At 35.9% G+C, this 19,822-nt stretch overlaps 1 protein-coding gene across 1 annotated transcript; it reads left to right on the forward strand.

Annotated features, from left to right (window-relative positions):
• Positions 1-8,512: 8,512 nt before the first annotated feature.
• LOC129578024 (uncharacterized) lies at positions 8,513-14,189 on the forward strand. The gene is made up of 5 exons (XM_055466063.1): positions 8,513-8,769; positions 9,213-9,289; positions 9,474-9,791; positions 13,889-13,908; positions 14,004-14,189. The coding sequence occupies exons 1-5, from the start codon at positions 8,752-8,754 to the stop codon at positions 14,177-14,179; spliced, it is 609 nt and encodes a 202-aa protein (XP_055322038.1). The 5' UTR covers positions 8,513-8,751; the 3' UTR covers positions 14,180-14,189.
• The last annotated feature ends 5,633 nt before the right edge of the window (positions 14,190-19,822 follow it).

Consider the following 19,822-nt stretch of genomic DNA (forward strand, 5'->3'; position numbering starts at 1 on the left):
GGCTGATACTTACCAATAGGAAAATCGATACATTACGATTGCTACTTGTTTCACGAAATTGTATTTATTTATTTATTATTAATTTCGCCAAATACTGGCTACAGGCAAAAAGAGTACATTCGTCTCCGTAAAAAGCTGATTTTTTCAACAACAGTTTCAATACAATACAATACTATTTTCTCTTAACTTCTAGTTTCGATTGCATTAACATATTTGTTTCTTTCATCATTGCTGTTCTCATATTCTATTTTGCCATTATTAAAATGCCTGACTGCTGACCAAAAGGACTGATTATGCATATATGAACTTGTGAATGTTGGAATTTTTATTAATTCTGTATTTTGTGTTTGCCTACTGTTACTAGAAATTAGTTTATCATTCAAGAATTTCGATTTTAAGTTCTTTTTCAATATGTCATATATAAAGGTACGGCACGCAAACACATATCTGTCTACAATAGAATCAATTTTTAGTTCAGCACAACGTTCAGAGTACGGACGGATACTAAAATTGTTTTGAACATTCGGCCATTCTCTGAGAGCCATCATGGTGAATCTGTTTTGAATACCTTCGATAAATTCTCTGCCAGTTGCTGTTGATGAAAACCATACGACAATTCCAAACAATATTTTACTTTTAACCCTTTATCACATTTCGGTTCCTAAAGTAACTAGATACGCCAGACGCTATAGCTATGAAACCACTGAATATTTTTACATTCTTGTTTGGAAACAAATGTAGGGAAATGAACTAGCTTTCATTTGATACTTTACAGGCTATAATCGGCTGGCTGAATGGAAAGTTTTTTCTGTTCATGTACTGCTGTAAAAAAAATGCGAAATTATAGCAGAATTCCACATTTTTCCTCCTCTTATCTTGTTGGTTTGTTCATTCTTTTCAATTGTCAAATTAGGACTCGTAGGACCAAAACACATCAATTTAACATTCTGCATCATTAGTTTTATAAAATTTAATTTTTTCAAGCTTTTATAGTGATTTTACACTTTTGACTCTTTTCCGATTTTCTCGACAAATACGCAATTTTTCAAAAATCTAAGTATGAAGTCTTTCTCTATTTATCGTGGCACAAAACATATATCAAAATGATTCAAAAACAAAAAGTTGTGCATCAAAGGGTTAATAAATGAATTGTATAGTATAACAAGAGTGTCAGTGTCAAATTTTTGTCCCGCTGTGCGTTTTATAAAACCCAACGTTGAATTACATGAGGCTACCAATGTTTCAATGTGTGTTTTAAACGTCAATTTCTCGTCAATTATTACACCTAAGTCACGAAACTCATTCGTTCCATTTAAATCAACATCATTCAATTTGTATGTCTTGACAATTCTGTTCGCTGATTTGCTTATCGTTAGTACGGCACATTTCGATACATTCAAAGCAAGTTTGTTAACCTTGCACCATTTGCTAAGTTTATTTATTTCCAACTGAAATCTTTCAGCATCTTCTTCATTTTTTATCTTCATTATTAGTTTACAATCGTCCGCAAAAAGTAGGAGTTTACAATAACTATCAAATATAGATGGCAAACCATTGATGTAAATTAAAAATAAAACCGGTCCAAGCACACTGCCAGCTGGGACCTAATTCATTGCATATGGTTTTGAGAGTTCATCATTTATTTTAACCTTCATCGACCTTTCATCCAAATAAGACGCAATCCATCTTATCAGTCCCGAGTCAAATCCCATTTCTTTCATTTTCCTAATCAAAATTGCATGATCCACTTTGTCAAATGCTTTAGAAAAGTCCCTATATAGTACATCAATTTGACATTTGTCAGCGATTGCATCATTGGCAAAAACTACCAATTCCATTAGATTTGCCCGGTACAAACCCATGCTGACTCTCGTTTATCAACGTTATGAAATGAGACATTATTTTATCATACATAATTTTTTTTAATACACTTTTTGGATGAGTTTCTTAGTAAAGTTTTTTTTCTCGAGAAATATTGGGAATCTAATCACACAGAATTTCTTATGAATGATTTTTGGGGTACCTTTCGAACAAAAATTGATAATTTCATAGAAAAATGCATGAAAAACGTAACTTTTGTTCGGGAGGTACCTTAAAAAGTCAATTTTGAGAGTTTTTGTCTGGGTATACTCCCCATATTTTTGAGAAAAAATAGCATTGCACCAAGACACCATCCCTGAAAAACCTATATTTAAGGATTTTTTGGTCAAAAGTCGATTTTTTGGGAGTTGAAATCGAATATGAGGCCAGAAGTATGTGAAAACATCACTCGATTTGGTCATGTAAGTACCCAAAATGTTCGTAAAGGACCATACTAGATGTTCAAAGGCAGAAAAGGTAGAAATCATTTGCTTTTACCTGTCAAACCGAAGCTCATGTTTGTGATTTGTTCATTTTGGTCTGAAATTTGTCTTATATGTGTGAATCAATTGTCGCCATAGTTCATCCAAATCGCAATCTGAGAAGCATCAAAATTTTTGTACAGGTTCTAGCTACACGACACAAGTCAAAAACTGAACAAAAGTTTACCGCCTGGGTGACCAGTAGAGCAAAAAATGCGAAAAATGCCGAAAATTTGCCGTTTTTTCGGTGATTTTACACTGTAACTGGCCCAGAAGGTCATTTCAAGGGCTGATGTCTTGGTAAAAGTTGTAGATATTGACGAGCCAAACAAAACCCCATCAACAGTTTTTGCCGAAAATTGGCTAGAATAATGGAATCGGTTGAAATGTTGCGATCTAAAATGGCTTCCGAAATCGCTGTCATGAAAATTTGCATATGGGACTTGGCACGGAATTTTATATGGTACCCATATCGTTTTTCTGGACAAAACCTATTTTTTTGAGGTATATTTTTCAAAACTGGACTTTTTTTTGTGGCCAACTTTTTTTTTTGGGCCACTCTAACCGACACCCTTGTTCGTTGGAAATATATGCATAGCCTATCTTACTTCTCTGTCTGTTATTTCAATCTTTTTGTGTTTGTCAAGTTTGTTCAATGTATTTTCGATTTCAGTCGTGTTTTTACTATCACAAAAAATAGAGGAGAAAAACTCTGCAAAAAGACTAGCAATCTCAGATTCACCATGGACCTCTTTGCCTTTGTATTTCATTTTCGATTCAAATCCTTTTGATTTTTTTTGTCCCCTAACATAGGACCAGAATTTTTTCGGGGCTCTTTTTATATTGCGTGACAGATTTTCGTTGTATCGATCATATAATGTTTTGTTTAGTTCGTCAAATGATTTTTTCGCAGTATTAAATCTATTCGGTAGGCCGTTTATTTTCTTTCTGTATTCATTGTTTCTTAAATTCCTGAGCTTTCTTAAAAATATCAAGTCTTAAACATTGTTACTGTGGTTTTTTATATGGTTCAGTTGTCTGAGTCCCATAGAGTTCAAATCACTAAAAATTTCTGCAGTAAAATTTGGCTTAAAATTATGTGGGACTAACTGGTTATTTTCATTAAAACTATATTTAACATTTGGCAGATTGAAATCTCCTAACAATCTCCAAAATGTCATTATCCGTTATTCCTGCTGATTTAACAGCCATCACTACTCTATCAAATGCCAATCTACTATTCGATCGGCTAGGTGGAATATATACACAAAAAACAAATACTGATTTTTTATTACTAAGGACAAGTTTTGCACCAACAATTTCAATATCACAAAATGTATGTTGAGTTAACTCCGAGTATGAATGGGGAAGTGATGAAATCTTTGAATTAAGTCATGAGTTGAAATTAGTTAATATCATTGACCATTTCAATTTGAAATTGCTTAAAAATGAAATTAATTATTCATTTATGAATATAAAAACCTTTATCAACATGTAATTATTACAGAAAAATCTGAAAGATCATTAAAAAGTCGTTTTTCGATAGTGCAAACATTTTGTTAATGAAAATCGGACATGCATTAAAATGGTTGCAACAATCGCGACTCACCTGTATTTAATGGAATCTCAGAAGCAACAACAAGTTTTTGCATTAACAATTTTAAGCTTGAAAATCAAACACGAAATAATCAAAGCGGAAACAACAAACTTGTTGATGCTTTTGAAATGTACGTATTATTGCACTTTCGAAAGTTGTTGCGGTTTTGGTTTAAATCTCTGTATCTCACCGGCATTCCGCTCAAGTCGTTTTCAGCTTTCCGACATTACGCCTTTCGTTATACTAAATCTGATCATGATTCCTGTGTTCATTCACTAAACATCAGATAACAACTGGAGTTACATCATGCATTGGCGGATTGATGGAATTTTGCAAAATTGAGCCATTAGACTTTTCTGTGTAATTGATTGCCTGCGGCTGTAACTAAGGTCGATGTAAGCATTATGATTCAAAGCAGTAGCCATTTCAGATGACATTATCATCGCAAGACCTTCATTTTAATAAGCACTTGATAAACAAATACGCCCCTAAGACCATCCACAAAAAATATGCAAATGGACTCGAAGCGTAATGAGGCAATCTTTGAGTTGGTTGATGCATCCCAAAATGTGAATTGCTATAAAATTGCGATCTCGTGTTCAAGTTCGGTTTAAAAATAAGCATGTTTTCACCGATTCAATAATAAAGAAGAAATGATTAATGCAATGGTGCTCTTAATATTCGAAGAAACACATTATTTTCGCCGTAAAAAGATGTAAATTGTTCATACGATCGATATGTTGATATTTTGGGTCGAACTGCGACCGTGTCGTAATTACTTCTCGTATTGGTGGACAGTGGTTAACCCATTCAAACTGACCGCGCTCATTGCTTACGGATACGCATCTAACCATGTTGAAATGTAAAGATGAAGACGGCGACGACGACGGAGGAGAAATAGTGAAAAATGAAAATAAATTGTAAACTATTTATTAAATTTTGGTAGCGAGAGAACATGTAACAGTGTTCCATTGTTTTCGAGAGCCAGTTTCAGTAAAAAATCAATTATGACTTTTGTTTCTCAACTGAGATTGAAACAATGAATGGGCAAACGCTTGCTTTGCTATCCGACACTGGCCATTTTCGCTGCATCAAAGAGTGTTAACCGTATTACGTTACTTTTACTTTTACTTGCAAGTCATGCAGCTGGTAAGAATATCACATTCTCATTTTCAATTCCATTTTCGTATAGGTTTTTGCATTTCGCTTTTCATTTTTTTGTATCATTCCAAGAGTAACATTCTCTCTGCATGGGATCGATCATTTCTTATTAGGTTAAGGTTATTTCGTTATAAATTTTCTCTGTATTTCTTTCACTTTATCACTGACTGTCCGATGATCTGATGTAATGGACATTCCGAAGAAAAAGGAGAGAGATATGATTGGAAGAAAAGGGAATGGCCAGCAACTTCTTAAACATACAAAATTATTAACGCATCAACGTCAGCGACAATTTCGATCAATTAATTATTTAGTTGGTTGAAACAACCTCAAACTGTGCACCAAAATGGCGCGGAAAGGCAGACAACTGCATTGACATTTTGATCAAACCGATTAAGATGCTACTTCCTGTAATGCAATTGACTGTGTCAACGCAAATGTAATAACGATCGACGCATGTCTACGTCTTTTTTTCTCTCTAATCTATAGTCATTCTATTTCTCCCTCCTGCTCTCTCCCGCTCTCTCTCTTGGCCTTTCGTTCTCCACCAGTGTTTTAACACTACAATGTTATTTTTATTTCGCTAAATACGCTAATTTAATTACAACCAACTGATAATGTCGACAACATACATTTTCATGTGACAACGGAAAAAAGTGTAAAGTTTTAAACGATTTTCATCCTCATGATAACCACAATAAAGTGATAACGCGTTACTGCGTTTCCCATCCTCTTTCATATGTTTTACATCGTCGCTCGTTCATCTCACACACCGCGTGCAACCGTTCGCGCCGGTTTTTCTTTTTCTTTTTAATCTACGTTAGTTAGGCATTTAGCATTAAATATGTTACCGGTGTGTGATTGAGTCTAATTGTTCATTTGCAAAATGGATACATACAAATAATTATGCATTTAATCAATATCAACGATAACAGGGACAGGTAGCTCCACAACTATTTTCTATATTAAATGTGTCTGCAGTTGTTTCGTGTCAACAATGCGCAACAAGTAAACAACACACTGTCTTCGTTTCATTGTATGGGCTAAGAAACGCGCAGCAGATAAAGATAAACACAGTCCCGCTAGGCTAAGCAAAGTGCACGAGTATGAACGTATGTAATTATGCTAAATCCACTAGTATTGTCACTTTCACTATCAATCCACGGCGCACACCAATCAACGTCATCCGCGATTATTTAATTTTTATCGAATTACACTCACAGGTTTGGTACAAATGTTTTGGATTACCGGGCAAAGGATGTGGTTTTTCTTTTTACAAACTTATCAATCAACCGGCGCAACTGACTATAATGTATAAACAAAATCCCAAAGCAAACAAACAATTTGAAGAAGAAAAAAAACGGCAAAGCATATAAATAAGGCTATAATTTCACACAGACAGCTATAATTTAAGTAATAAATGTTACTGGAAGCGTTTTTGGTTTACTTGCAATTCTGACTCAATGGTAATCGATTGGCCATTGGCCAGTGGCCGGTGAACCAGCACATCGGAATGTGTTTAAATGATCGAAGAAAAAGCATTGAAACTAAATGTCATGGCACATTGAGAATATGATGCTAATTATCGAGCTCTTGTGCCGTAGCAGTTGTCACATCTTCCACCAGAATCGAAACCCATTTTCTTCAATGGATTCGGATTTTTATGCTGTTATAAAAATGCTATGAATGTTTTTCCTCTCTTGTAATGTGTTGAATTGAATGAAAAAAAAAATGTCGGCCTCTAAGTAATTCAACAACAGCAGTACCAGCAGCAACGACAGCAATCGCAAGTGAAGACGATCATAGATGTTGTTGTTAAACATTTATCTTATTTTTTCACGATCAATTTTGCACATACGCGCCGGCTATTTACCCGGGAAATATCGTTGATTATTATTTGGACATTGATGTCTTTACACTCTCTTGATGGATGAAAGAAGCTCATCACACTCGAAGCTGAAATCAGAAGAATTTCGAATTTCGTTTTTTTTATTTCTCTCTCTCTCTCTCTCTTTCTATCTCTATCTTTCAAAAACTTTGTATCGAATCAAATGCCATATAATTGAATTCTCCGCGGAATGGATCCATCAAGAGCCAGTGGCATGAAAGGAAAATCCAAAATAGTTTTCGATTGAAGCCAGCAAACGATGTGGTGTGAGGCTGAGAGTGCGCATACGCGCACGCGTACAAACGTATGCGAACCGTAAATTAAGATTCACCAAATATTTGTGTGGTCATCATTAGCCGTTATGATAAGCACTTTGCGTGCATCAAATGAAAATGAAAATGCACATGCAGTCTCGGTCGGCATGGCCACTTTCCGTTCGCACGAAATCTTTGAAAATGTACAGCCTTACATAAAAGCGGCGTCGAGTAGACAGATCGGACTGGACACAACTGGAAGGTTGGTAACAGAAAAATCATTGCATCATAATACATTACTGCATAATATCGCTCCTCATTCCGTATCTTGTGAATGTTCATTTTATTTATTTATTTTTCCTATTTTTGTTAATAACATTACATTTGGGCTGGCAGTGTGTATATATCTGGAATTTTCATTTTAATTGTTGCATGATGCGAATAAAGGCTTTAATTACGATTCCAAATGTGCACACGTTTTGTCCGCCTTCGTGAGATGTATGCGCGAGTGCAGTGCAGTGCAATGCATCACATCGATGCATTGCGTTGCATTGCGCGAATCGACAGAATATTACTTATACTATCGCTATCTAATGTTGTTTTGATGGGTTTTCATTGCTTTAAACCATATCTTGCGACCGATTATAAAACCAAGTGATGTATATTTGTCAAATGTCGAGATTCTGGAAACACGACTGCGGTTTTATGTAACAAATGAATCCAAATGAAATGATATACACCCATGTTTGCAATTGGCAAAAACGGCAGCAACGAGATTGTGTGTGTGTGTGTGTGATTACGATTAAAATACAACATTCGATGTATAGTAAAGTAAATAAATAAACGGTTACGATTTTGTAACACACCGTCCCCATTCATTGAACGAACTTTTTCAAGAATGAATCCGAATTTCAAAGAGGTGAACTTGTTTCGAATCCCATTGACGATATTTTTACACACTGCAAATGTGCAACGGAATGGAATATATGTGCATATCCACGCGGCCCTGCTCCTTGCACTTGTTTATGTATATAAATCAGAGCAATTTGCAATACAATTCCACCACCGTACGATTCACGTTACATACACATTCAGCCGTTAAACTGCAGAACTGCACACGGTACACACGCATCGGTTTTGATGCAGTTTTTGTTTTGGTATGATCTCGTTTTTTTCGCTTCACTTCAATGTGTGCTGTTGATGGTTGTTGTTTTTTTTTACTTCTTCTGTTATTGTTTACGTACATTTTTCCTTTTGGATGATTGTATATAAATAAGATCACCCAGTTAAACTTGCGTTCATATCAAATCTGCAAAGCCATTCGACTCGTTCGCTTTATTTCGATTGAATCGGTGCGATTGCAACGGCGTTTAGTGCCTTCGGCGTTTATTTTTTTTGTCTATACGAATTTTTTGTATTGTGAAACTTTGTTTTAAAAGTGATTTTTCGTTTTCTACAACAAAATTTGGAAATTCGTCCTCAATCATTAAATTAACAAAACAAAAAAAAATGTTCTCAAAAATCCCAGTAAGTGCATGTGTGGCTACGGACAATTTTAAGAATTTTTAAGGTTTATAAAAAATAATCAGGTTTTTAGTGAGTGGAAATCAAAATGGAAAAAAGATGTAAATTTATTTGCATAGAAGAAATGAACAATAGTTCCTTTTTATTTCAGTAAAAGTGGCTACAATATTGTCGATTGACTCTTTCTGGAGATTTTGTATTAGTGACCACTCTTTCATTAAAGAAAACCACGTTTTTCTCCACGAGTCAATCTAGTTGATTATTTTTCGTGCTTATTCTCGTGAATTTCAGTGATTTAAAGGCGATATATCTAACAAATGAAACGAAATTAATCATGAGCTCGTTACATTGTTTTAACATTATTCAAGAACATTTTCTGCCAAAGCTTCCATTAAATAATCAAACTAAAAAAAATCGGTTTTACTAACATGCTTTTTCTATTTCAGGTCATGAAAGTCCTTGTTTTACTTTGTTTTATTGCTGCGACTAGCGCAGCGCCGATTTTCTTTGGCCATCCAAAGCAGTAAGTAAAAACGCTGGAATCATTTCAAACAACTCCCTTTAACTTAATAAGCTTCAATGAAATTTAAAAAATAAAACGTTTCAAAAGCATTTGTCCAACGTTTGATTAACATTAAAATAAAGTCTCAAGTATTCTAACCAACTAATATTGATTATCTTCTGCGAAAACTTCATTCGTGCATTAGAACGCAAATTTTTATAACTCCTCGAAAGGATACCGTATCGTCGACGGTCAACCAAATCCCAGCCACATTGGTCAAAGCAAGACCAGCTCTTAAATTGAATGTGCCCGTACATGTGCCACCAATGCCTGTACAGGTGCCGGTTATTGGCCAAGTAAACGTTCCACAAGCCAATACACACGTATCAACACCGCACGAAATGAACAAATTATTTAACGAAATGAAAAACAGCAAAAAACCATTTATGACCATTACAATGAAAGCACCAGCCAAATCATCGTCATTGTTCCCCGATCCATTTAGTCTATTCGAAGAAAACAAGTAGGTATTCATGTGTTTTAATGCAGTGCACACAAATTCGCACACACATACACTGAGCAAGCAAGCCCAGAAAAATCGAACAAAAGTGTATAGCAAAAAAAAAAAAAAAGCGCAGTAGAATATCGACCCCAAATCGAAATTCACAAGAATTTCTCTTGGTGAGATGCTCATGTTTTTATGCACCAAATGCATGCATATCAAGCCAATGGAGCATCTCTGCATCAGTTTATTTCTCAATCAATCACTTACACCATGCATAAATTCCTTTTCTATTTGTGAATATTATCTCCTTAATTGATGCACCTATCGATCTGTAGACTGCCACACAATCACATACACACATGTTTTCTTCTTCTTCTTCAATTTTCTTTCAAAGTAATTTCTTCGTTAGCATTAATTTCACTCTCAAAACAATCGATCATTCCACTGATCACCGATAGACCGCACACCAATCAAATAAATATGCACAAAACAATGAGAAAACTGAGCTATATGTTTCTTTCTTCTAATTTATTACATATTCAATTTGGCTGCAGTAAATTATTCGAGTAAGCGGCGAATAAAAAAAAATATATTTATATTGAGTTGTTTACACATAGACACACACATTCGGCTAACACCGATTAATTTGTTTTCATTATGCTGCAACTGCGAATATTACGTTCATTCCGAGTAGATCGCGTGCCTGGACACGCATGTTTACCTCATTGATTATTCATTTTTCGTTGATCTGCGTATCTGATCTACTTGCACTGCTATCTTTTATCACCGCGTCGTTCCAGCACAATAACGGCCAATATGTAAATCAGGCCAGCAGATCAAATCGAAAACATCATCGACACATCGGTGGGACGGCTTCAAGATAATATTTTCCATTTCGATATGTATTTATATATAAATATTTATCTTCTTACACTAATTACGGTCGTAATAAAGTAATAAACATACACATCAGTTTGCAATTTATTTGAAGAGAGCAAAATAGTTGTGCCGTATTTAGTGCGCTTTACATAATATTACCAATTGTGAAAATAAGTGAAATTGCAATGATCAAGAGTAGAAAAAAAAACGAACTTAAAATGATTCGCTCATTCATTCGTTCGTTTGCTCGTTTGACTGGTACAAAATAAAAAAAAACAGCATTTAAACATTTACGATCACTCGTTTTTTTTTTCTTCAGCTAAACAAAATTCCCATCGTATACTTTAGACCAAACTGAGCTTATCCGGCGTCGTAGTACTTTTTATGATCAATGAATTTGTTCAATCAATTTCCACAATTACGATTTGTCGATCAATTTAATGGCTACCTATGAATAAAGTATACAAAATAAATATATTTGCAATGTCCGTCCTGTTTGTATAACACATAATACACATACACACACGGCACCTTATTATCAATGGGCAAACGGAATTTGATTAGGGTCTTATCATGAAATATGTATTTTTAATGATTACCTCTCGTCAACGGCATTATTTAGGGAAGTGGAAACTGATGAGTTGTGAAAGGCAAAAAGAGTTTCATGCTTGTCGTGTAGTTTTTTTTCCATTAAGGACTTCAAAATGACATGTATTGTTTTTTTTTATCTGCTGTAAACACCGAACATGCATCATGTTTCCAATTTATTTCCATTTTCCATGCTTTTTTATTCGATTATGTAAGTTAGGAGAAAAATAATCCTTTCATTTATTGCATACGCTAAAACAACAATCGTTTCGTTCGATCGGGTTTTATCGGTTGAGAGATAGTGTCGCCAAGCTTTTGATCGTCTGGCACATGCGCCATTCGTCACTCTACATGCAAACATTACTTTGGCCCACATTTATTCACCTCTTTATGATGTCAATCAAGTGTCATTCGAATATAACACCTACTCTTGTTTCACAAGATAACAACCCGAAGACATTTCGATCGCATTTATATGATTTAGGAATGGAATTCGTAATTGCATTCTCCTTTCGAAGCGATTCTTCGACATGCTTGGCCATGCCTTTATCGTGTGTCTCTTCAGTTCGGAATTATGCGTGAATGTGTTTAATAAATATGTCAGCATTTGAATTTATTCGCCATATAATTACGTGAATCATACTCGCGCGCGCATGATCATCACATCTTGTGAATTTGACATGCATTCAACAACACACTTAGCTAAAAAAAAAACCACTTTTTGTCTCTCTTTATTGCCATGTTCAAGTGATTCGTGTGTGCCATTTCGGTAATTATGTGCTAGATCTATGGCAATATTTAATTTGTGCAATAAAAATGATCGGGCTCATCGTGAGCACATCACTCGTGTGCCAAAAATACTACAAGTATATAACCAGGTAAAATGGTTAAACTTTTGATCAATGGATAATATGAGAATTACACAAAAAAAAAATTATAAATAATTATGTAATCATCGATCGATTTGATGCTATGCATACACACAATTTGTGGTTAAAACTTTCAATCAGTGTAGCAAGCAAAACAAAATTACTCGGTTCCCTATTTCATCCGTGTAATAGCCATAACGGTTTATTTGTGCAAATATTATCCGTGGAATTGGCATCGAAATACACATTGCCGTCGTCTTCGTCTTCGTCGTCGGCTAGACAGTCAACTCACTCACATTTTGTGAAAGCAATACACAATTGGCTATTATTAGCGAAATGGTGAATATTTTATCCATTAGAGCGCACTCTTGAGCACCAATTGGTTTCCAAACCAATTTATTTGAAGAATTAATCCAAAAGAGTCAAGTGTGTTTTGTTACCAATATTGGAAGGAATTGGGTATGGTAACACCATTCATATATATATATATACACTCTAGTGGGTCTCTCTTTCATTTGAAACCATTCATTTTGAACCCCATTTGCCAAGGATTTATCGCTTCGAATTGGAGCTCATACATAAATTTCACTATGTGGCGCGACAACAAATCGCGAATAATATAGAAAAAATAATAATAATTTTTATCGTGATGAAAAGCACAAACGCAACATAAACACACAAAAGTGTATACATATCGAGGCAGATGAAAGCAGCAGCAGCGGGAGAGTGAGGTACATTTTCCAACAAACAACGTATAATGTCTTCCGTCATTGCGTTCAACAAATAAACACAAAGTATCAACGAATAATAATAATGAATACGTGTATAGGCAAATGTACACTTTGAGTGTGCACGAGCTCATGCGAAGTCGCGCGCACACAAGAGATGCTTTGTGTCCATACGTACTTGATGATTATCTCATTACAAATACGAACGTATTTTGTCTGACTACCATCGCGTCATCGTCGTCGACATCGCTATTGCCATTGCCATGGAATTTTAAAAATGTCTGCATGTGGTTTGTTTACAATTTGGATACGCAAAGCAAGAAGAGAAGCGAGTGAATAGAAGGGGAAAAAAGTTAGACACACCGTAAATTAAATGGTCTTATGGCGCGTCGATGAAAGTGAAATTGTCTAGTTTTTGACGGTGATTATAAAACTAGTAGAAGTTTTGTGAAAAATTATCGTCAATCGGTTTTTATATTGAATAATACAAATATGCAATGCAAACGCATGAAAATTACGCTTAATTGACAAATGATCATTTTTTCTGCTCTGAAGAATGGCATCATTTCGGAATCACGTTATTTCCTTTTGACGGAATTGTGATTGAAACTTTATTTTGGATCCGATTACACTGTTGTTGAGTGTTTCTGGCAATGCACTTTCCATTTTTTTTCTCTCACTTCAAAGACAACGCACTGACCGCATAATGCACGAACAGTAGTGCAGTACCAGCTACAAATGTCCAATCTCATTTGGTCATATATTGTGTGTCGGTCGCTGCTTCCGAAATGCATGTTCGGCCAATTTCATTATCACATCGCGAGTGTCATTACGGTTTTTTTTCCCCTCTTAGATTAATTTGTACTTTAGAAAAGACAATGAAAAACGGTAAATGCATGTAAGCGCAAGACAATCGATGGAGTTGTAAAAAATTTACTTATTGTTTTGGGTTTTGTTTCATGATGAAAATGTAAACAACAATAACTTGATGTTCTTTTTGTATTTCATTTCATTTTCCGTCCGCTTTGTTTTTGCTGATCCGATTGACTAGTGAACATATTGTCGTCCATGGTTTGTATTTAAATTTAGATGATTATTTGTTATTGTTTTTCGTGTTGATTGTGCGCTAAAAAAAAAAATTTCTCTCCATTTTCTTCTTTTTATAGTGCCATACAATGTGCATACACATAACATACATCACCATCACATTCAAACCGTGCCTATCTATAAGCATGTACCAGTGGTAAAGCACGTACCATATGTGAAGGAAGTGGCGATTCCTATCCATCTGGATCATCAATATAACCATGGCTGGGCACCAGCACCAGCGCAATGGTGGTAGTTTTACGTGTGTATAAAATTATACACGCAATACGAGCGAAGCAACACAGACTTGGACGAATGAGAGTGAAAATCGAAACAAATTTACAATGAGCAGAACAACGAACGAGAAGAAAAAAACCAAAATTCATCTGATTGGAATCAACAAACACCATTTCAGCATTTTATTTCTCTCTATTTTATACTTAATTGTTTCCAAAATGAAAAGAAATTATTGCAAATCATTCGGATGAGACTTAAAATAAAGGTGGTTGTTGCCTTGTCGCCTAACTGTTAATAAATCTTGTTTGTTTTTCCTTCTCCCTTCATTTTTATTATTATCTATTTATTATGAGATTATCCCGATTCATTTATTGTATAATCATTGCAGTGAACGGTTTGTTGTCAATCAATTTCGGTTGCGATTTCGTGAAACATCATGCTGATCTGCCGATTCTTCTTTTCTTTCTCACTCAATGTTTTGTTTGCCTTTTCAGAGATGATGTTGAACGGTTTTCGATAATACATTCCAGTCGAGAGTGAGACAATCTCTTCCGTGTAACATATAGGAAAATTTGCGATTTATTTTGAGATCTCCATTGCAATAGTTGATCAGTGATCATATGAGCAGCAGCAGCAGCAGCAGCAGCAGCAGCCACAACAGCGAATAAACACTTTTGTCGCGCATGTGTCTGTGGTGTTATATGGAACGTATGAGTGCCCCATTGGAAAAAAATAATAAGAAATTTATGTATATAAATGTAGAAAAAGTAATAGTCATTTAAAACACGTTCGATTTGAAAGTTCTTCCGCAATCCGTTTATGGCTTTTGGATGGAATTGAGAGAAAGATGGAGAATCTGTTTGCTGGAAATGCCGCGAATGAAACACTGTGGTGTTATATGGCCACTGGACAATGGCAAATATTTAAATTCCGTGTTAACCGTTTTACCATATAGTTTTCCGATTCTACACGTATAAAATACGCGACTGGTTTGTGCTGCGGTGCGAGTTATCAATTACAGTCTCTCTATCTACATTGTTGGTCGTGTCCCAGGCGCAAGTAGTAATATGAAATCAATGCTAAGACACAACTTTGTAATATGATCAAATGAAAGTACACACACACACACAATTCTACTGGCATGTTGCACCAAACACCCGAGTACTGCATCATAGCGACGAAAGCATTGCAAATCAGGCATGACACTCGGCTGCAGAATAACCAAGTAATAGGAATAGCAGAATAGTTCCGCAACACGTATGATGATGATGATGACGATGATAATAAACAACAAACAGCGAGATTTTTTTCGTCTTCGTCGCTGCTAATCGCACATTAAATGCACATATTATTATGAACTTTTCATCTTCAGACGATTTTTTCTCTCTGAAATGCATGTCGTGTGGATGCTTCGGAAGCTATCCCAATTTGGTTTTTAATTTCAATCGTTGACTTTTCTTTCCTACCGCGGATGTGATTAGAACCTCGAAATGCAATTGAAAAGCACATGGGCATAAAATCACCCGTTCGGACAACTTCGTCATTTGATTTTGCAGTGAAAGTTTCAGGCATCTTCCTTTAAACGGTTACAGTAAAGCCATTTCAAATTGTGCACCAAATTTATGTGTTGTTACCCTTTGGACAACACCTTGTGAGTTGACAACTAGATGAACGATGCCACAGAAGAAATGGCCAGTTTTTATATTCCATCATATTTTATATGGTTAAGTGTTTTTTTTTCGCCCCATCGTTAATATTTTCTTTTCCTTCTTTTTCATTTTGCCGAACATTCTTTATGCTTGCCATTAATTTTCAAATTGTAAGCCAATTAAGGAGTCCACCAGTTATTTTTGGTATTCTCACATAGGTAGGCCTTAGACTCAAGTAAAAACATTATTTTAATTATACGCATAGCTTTACAATTATCCACATTATTTTCCACGCTGACTCTTTATTGCGCCGCCGAAATGGTGTACTGTTGCCCTTCACTTGGCTACTTATTACGTGAAAATATAAAGAGCGCGCGCTGAATTCAAAGCAAAATCGTGATTTTACTATCATATTTACTTAGGAATTTATGATGATGTTCAACACCAAGCCCAATCCAAAATTCATCAAATGCTTTTTTACCAGTTTTTATTCCATTATTTTCGCTTATCTGATGTTTATGCAATTTTATTATCAATTTGAACTTGCCTGAGGCCTTCCTATGACTTTAATCTTGCTCGATCGTATACAATGTCCATGCATTGAGCGTGAATATTGTCATTTTGTTGGGAATTCTGCAAACGCTCACATAAAATGCGGCTTTAGCGAATGGCGACAGAGAGGAGAGAGGGAGAGAGAGAGAGAGATCAAAGAAGCTTTAAATCATTTATTATAGGCAATAAATGGGCTTCTGTGCACGAAAATCGCATTTGGTGACAAATGGAACATGTAAATGGGAAATGTGCTTGGTTTAGGTAATTGTGGCATTCACTTATTACTACATTATTTGGTCGGAGTGGAAATACGCTTGAATAATGACAAAAATACATGATGGTCATAAGCATCGTGTGCTCGAGTTTCCGATAGTAATAACAATAATAGTAAAGCAATGAAACAAAACGAAGAGAGCGAAAAAAAATACAAATCTTTTTGACATATGCGTGACACTTCGTTTGAAGCAACTGATTCGTGCTTCGGCCCGGGCGGTATTATAGAGAGAAAAAAAGCCGGCATAAGCATTGCGTGAAAAACGTTTTGTTCGACTCTTGGCAAAACACTATATCGCTTCATTAGTAAATTTGGGTGGCGCGTGCGACAGTTCAATTAATTCGTAACGACAATCAACACGCTGTTGAGTCGAAAGAAAAGTTATGATTAAATATTCATTAATGATCGATGTGAATTCATCGGTCAATTTTGTTTCAAGTATTTGGCCTATGTCTTAAGCGCCAATGAATGGGCACGATCTGTAATTCGATCAGACAATTTACTGGCATGCGAATAAACTTAAAGTCACTGTGTTTCTTCTCTCTCTCTCTCTCTCTCTCTCTCTCTCTCTCTCTCTCTCTCACTCCCTCTGTATGTGTGTGTGTCTCTAGTCAACTATGCGATTATTTTAATGAGCCCAATTACATGTTTTGTTATTTAATTTGAAATGAGCAAGGAAAATGATTCAAGTTCATGGCGATTTGAGTAACACACGTTCTTTGCGATTGAATGCGCTGGCGCACCAATAGCACGCTCAAAATGAAGATAACAACAACGAAGACGACGACGACGACGACGACGGCGGCGGTGGCGGCGCATGTCTGTAATTCAATTGAGTTTTATGAATACTCGAAATCTCATTGAGACATTGATGGCGGCAGCAGAGCAAACCGATAGATCAACCACGAAATAGTGAAGAAAAGTAGAAGAAGAGCACTGCACATCTCACATTTCAACAGTTCCAATGGCCATATATCATTGACGCAATTGAATAAATGGTTTTGTGTGAGCTGTCAGTCCGGCAGAAGCACAATAGCCACAGCTGAAACATCTATACATATGTATGTTCGAACCAATCCAAAGACTACAGAACACAATTAGCCGCATAGATTGCGTGCTGGCCATCACTGCCAAAATAAATGTCCAATGTGGAGTTGCAACCATGAAGCCATAAAGTGAACTATGGAAACGTTTTTGTATCATAAATCAAGTCTCTTTTATTCTTCCATTCAGCCACAACCGATAAGTTGCTTCTTTTGTTTCGATACAATAAAAAAAAATTGCACAAAAAAACACTTACACACAGAGAGAGAGAAACAAAAGTGAGACTGGACGGAAAACAGAATGGCCAGAAAAAAAAGCACACAAAACAAAGCAGCAACAAAAAAGAAACACTTTTAAAACAAAAGACCACAACGAAAGATGGAAAAACGATTTTACAATCGAAGCTAAACTGCTAACAAAATTAATTACCGACAATAACAGAAGCCATTTGATACGTCGACAAATTGTGAGGCATTTGGTCTTGCGATTTTCGACTTTTCGGCCACAATCTTGCAATGGCAAGACCCTTTGCCAATGGATTAAGCTCTTTTTCTCTCGCTATCTCGTTCTCTCTACGTCTTGATTCCATTCGATTCATTCATTTATTTATTTATTTGGTCTTCAATGTTTTCATTGATTTGGCTCTCTGTTGCTCTTTAAGCGACCTCTTCCATTTCTCACTCTCACTTTTTGCTTTTCTTCGCTCTTTCTCGCGCTTAGTCTCTATCAGTCTAATGTCAATGATTACAACACATTTTTTGTCCGTTGTGCTCAAACAAAGAAAACATATTCAAATCTTTATAGAAATACACTATTGTAATTACCTTATTACATACACGCGTATTTATAAAACTTAGCCACAAAATGTTTTATTCAGACCAGAAATTGAATGGCCAAACCAAGTTGAATTAATCGAGACAAGAAGCGAGAAGAGTAGCAATAAAAGTAGGCATGATACACACATCAGAGTTGGGTGCGCGAGCGACGACGAACATTGAAAACGATGAATCGTGCGCAACGTGAAGCAATGCGTTGTATAAGTAATGCCGAATTATGCGCAATTTATGTGTGTGTGAGAACATCGAGCATATGGCGCGCGAATCCAAGAAGAAAACCGAAACTCGACAAAATTAACCGGTGATGTATCCATTTTTTTTTATTATTATCTCTATTCGAATTTCAAGCGAAAAGAGGGCGAAATGGTAAGTTTGCAACAACAATAAAATGAGAAGAAAAAAAGAAGAAGAAGAAGGTGGAGAAGGAGGAAAAACGGCATATCACGGGCCGCACGAAATACATTTCATGCATTTGACTTTTGAAAGACTCTTCACTTGCGATAGCGACGGAGCGAGAGACGGAGAGAAGCCGATGTCACGGCAGATTTGGATTACATAAAAGAACGATAATATTGTTGTACAGATATGCAGCCCAGTGAGTGTGCAGTGTGCACATTAACAGCGTCAAAATTTCATCATATCCCTGGAAACGATTCACAGTTCAACTAAATGAGCGTTGTTATGCGCGCGAGCGCGCGGCCGCACTCACACTCAATGTTATCATTATTAGCCGGGGAAAATCACGAAATGTCAAAATGTAGATCCGATTGCACATCGGCTTCAATTCAATTCAATTCGAGTCGGTGTACTTTTGCATTACTTCGCTTTTCTGCATACAAATGACACATTAAATGAGTTTTATATTTTGCATTTTGCCTTGACCAATGAGTTAATAAACAATGATGGCATTTTTTTCCTATCTATCGTCGGTCGTTTGTTCGTTCGTTTTCTTCTTTTTCTGTCATTTCACTGTGTTTGTCGCTGGACTGATTGGTGAGACTCTCTTCGAAATTGCGATGTTTGCATTGCGAATGAGTTCCGTTATTGAAATGGCTTGCTTGATGTTTGACACTTAAATAACATTGCTGGGGCTTCTGTCGTAGCATATTATGTTTGTTTACGTACGGTTAAATTTCTATATGGATGCTGCGCTTACCGTTCTCTTTCACCGGTGGTATAATGTTTTCAGCTGTTTGTTGTTGAATGCTGTCGACGGTGCGCGCGCATTTTCATCGTAGTTTTCATTTTCGTTCGGGTGTTTTTCGTATGGGAACTCAAGTACAACAATGTCGTTTGGCTGGCAACAA

This window comes from Sitodiplosis mosellana, unplaced genomic scaffold (assembly GCF_009176505.1).
Source record: "Sitodiplosis mosellana isolate CC-2019 unplaced genomic scaffold, AAFC_SMos_1.0 Smas_scaffold_6226, whole genome shotgun sequence".
Lineage (NCBI taxonomy): Eukaryota > Metazoa > Arthropoda > Insecta > Diptera > Cecidomyiidae > Sitodiplosis > Sitodiplosis mosellana.

Excerpts from the sequence above, each read along its gene's own strand:
- LOC129578024 (XM_055466063.1), top strand. Across the intron at positions 9,290-9,473 it reads TTCTTTGGCCATCCAAAGCA|AACGCAAATTTTTATAACTC; the intron begins GTAAGTAAAAAC and ends TTCGTGCATTAG. Across the intron at positions 13,909-14,003 it reads TGAACATATTGTCGTCCATG|TGCCATACAATGTGCATACA; the intron begins GTTTGTATTTAA and ends TTCTTTTTATAG.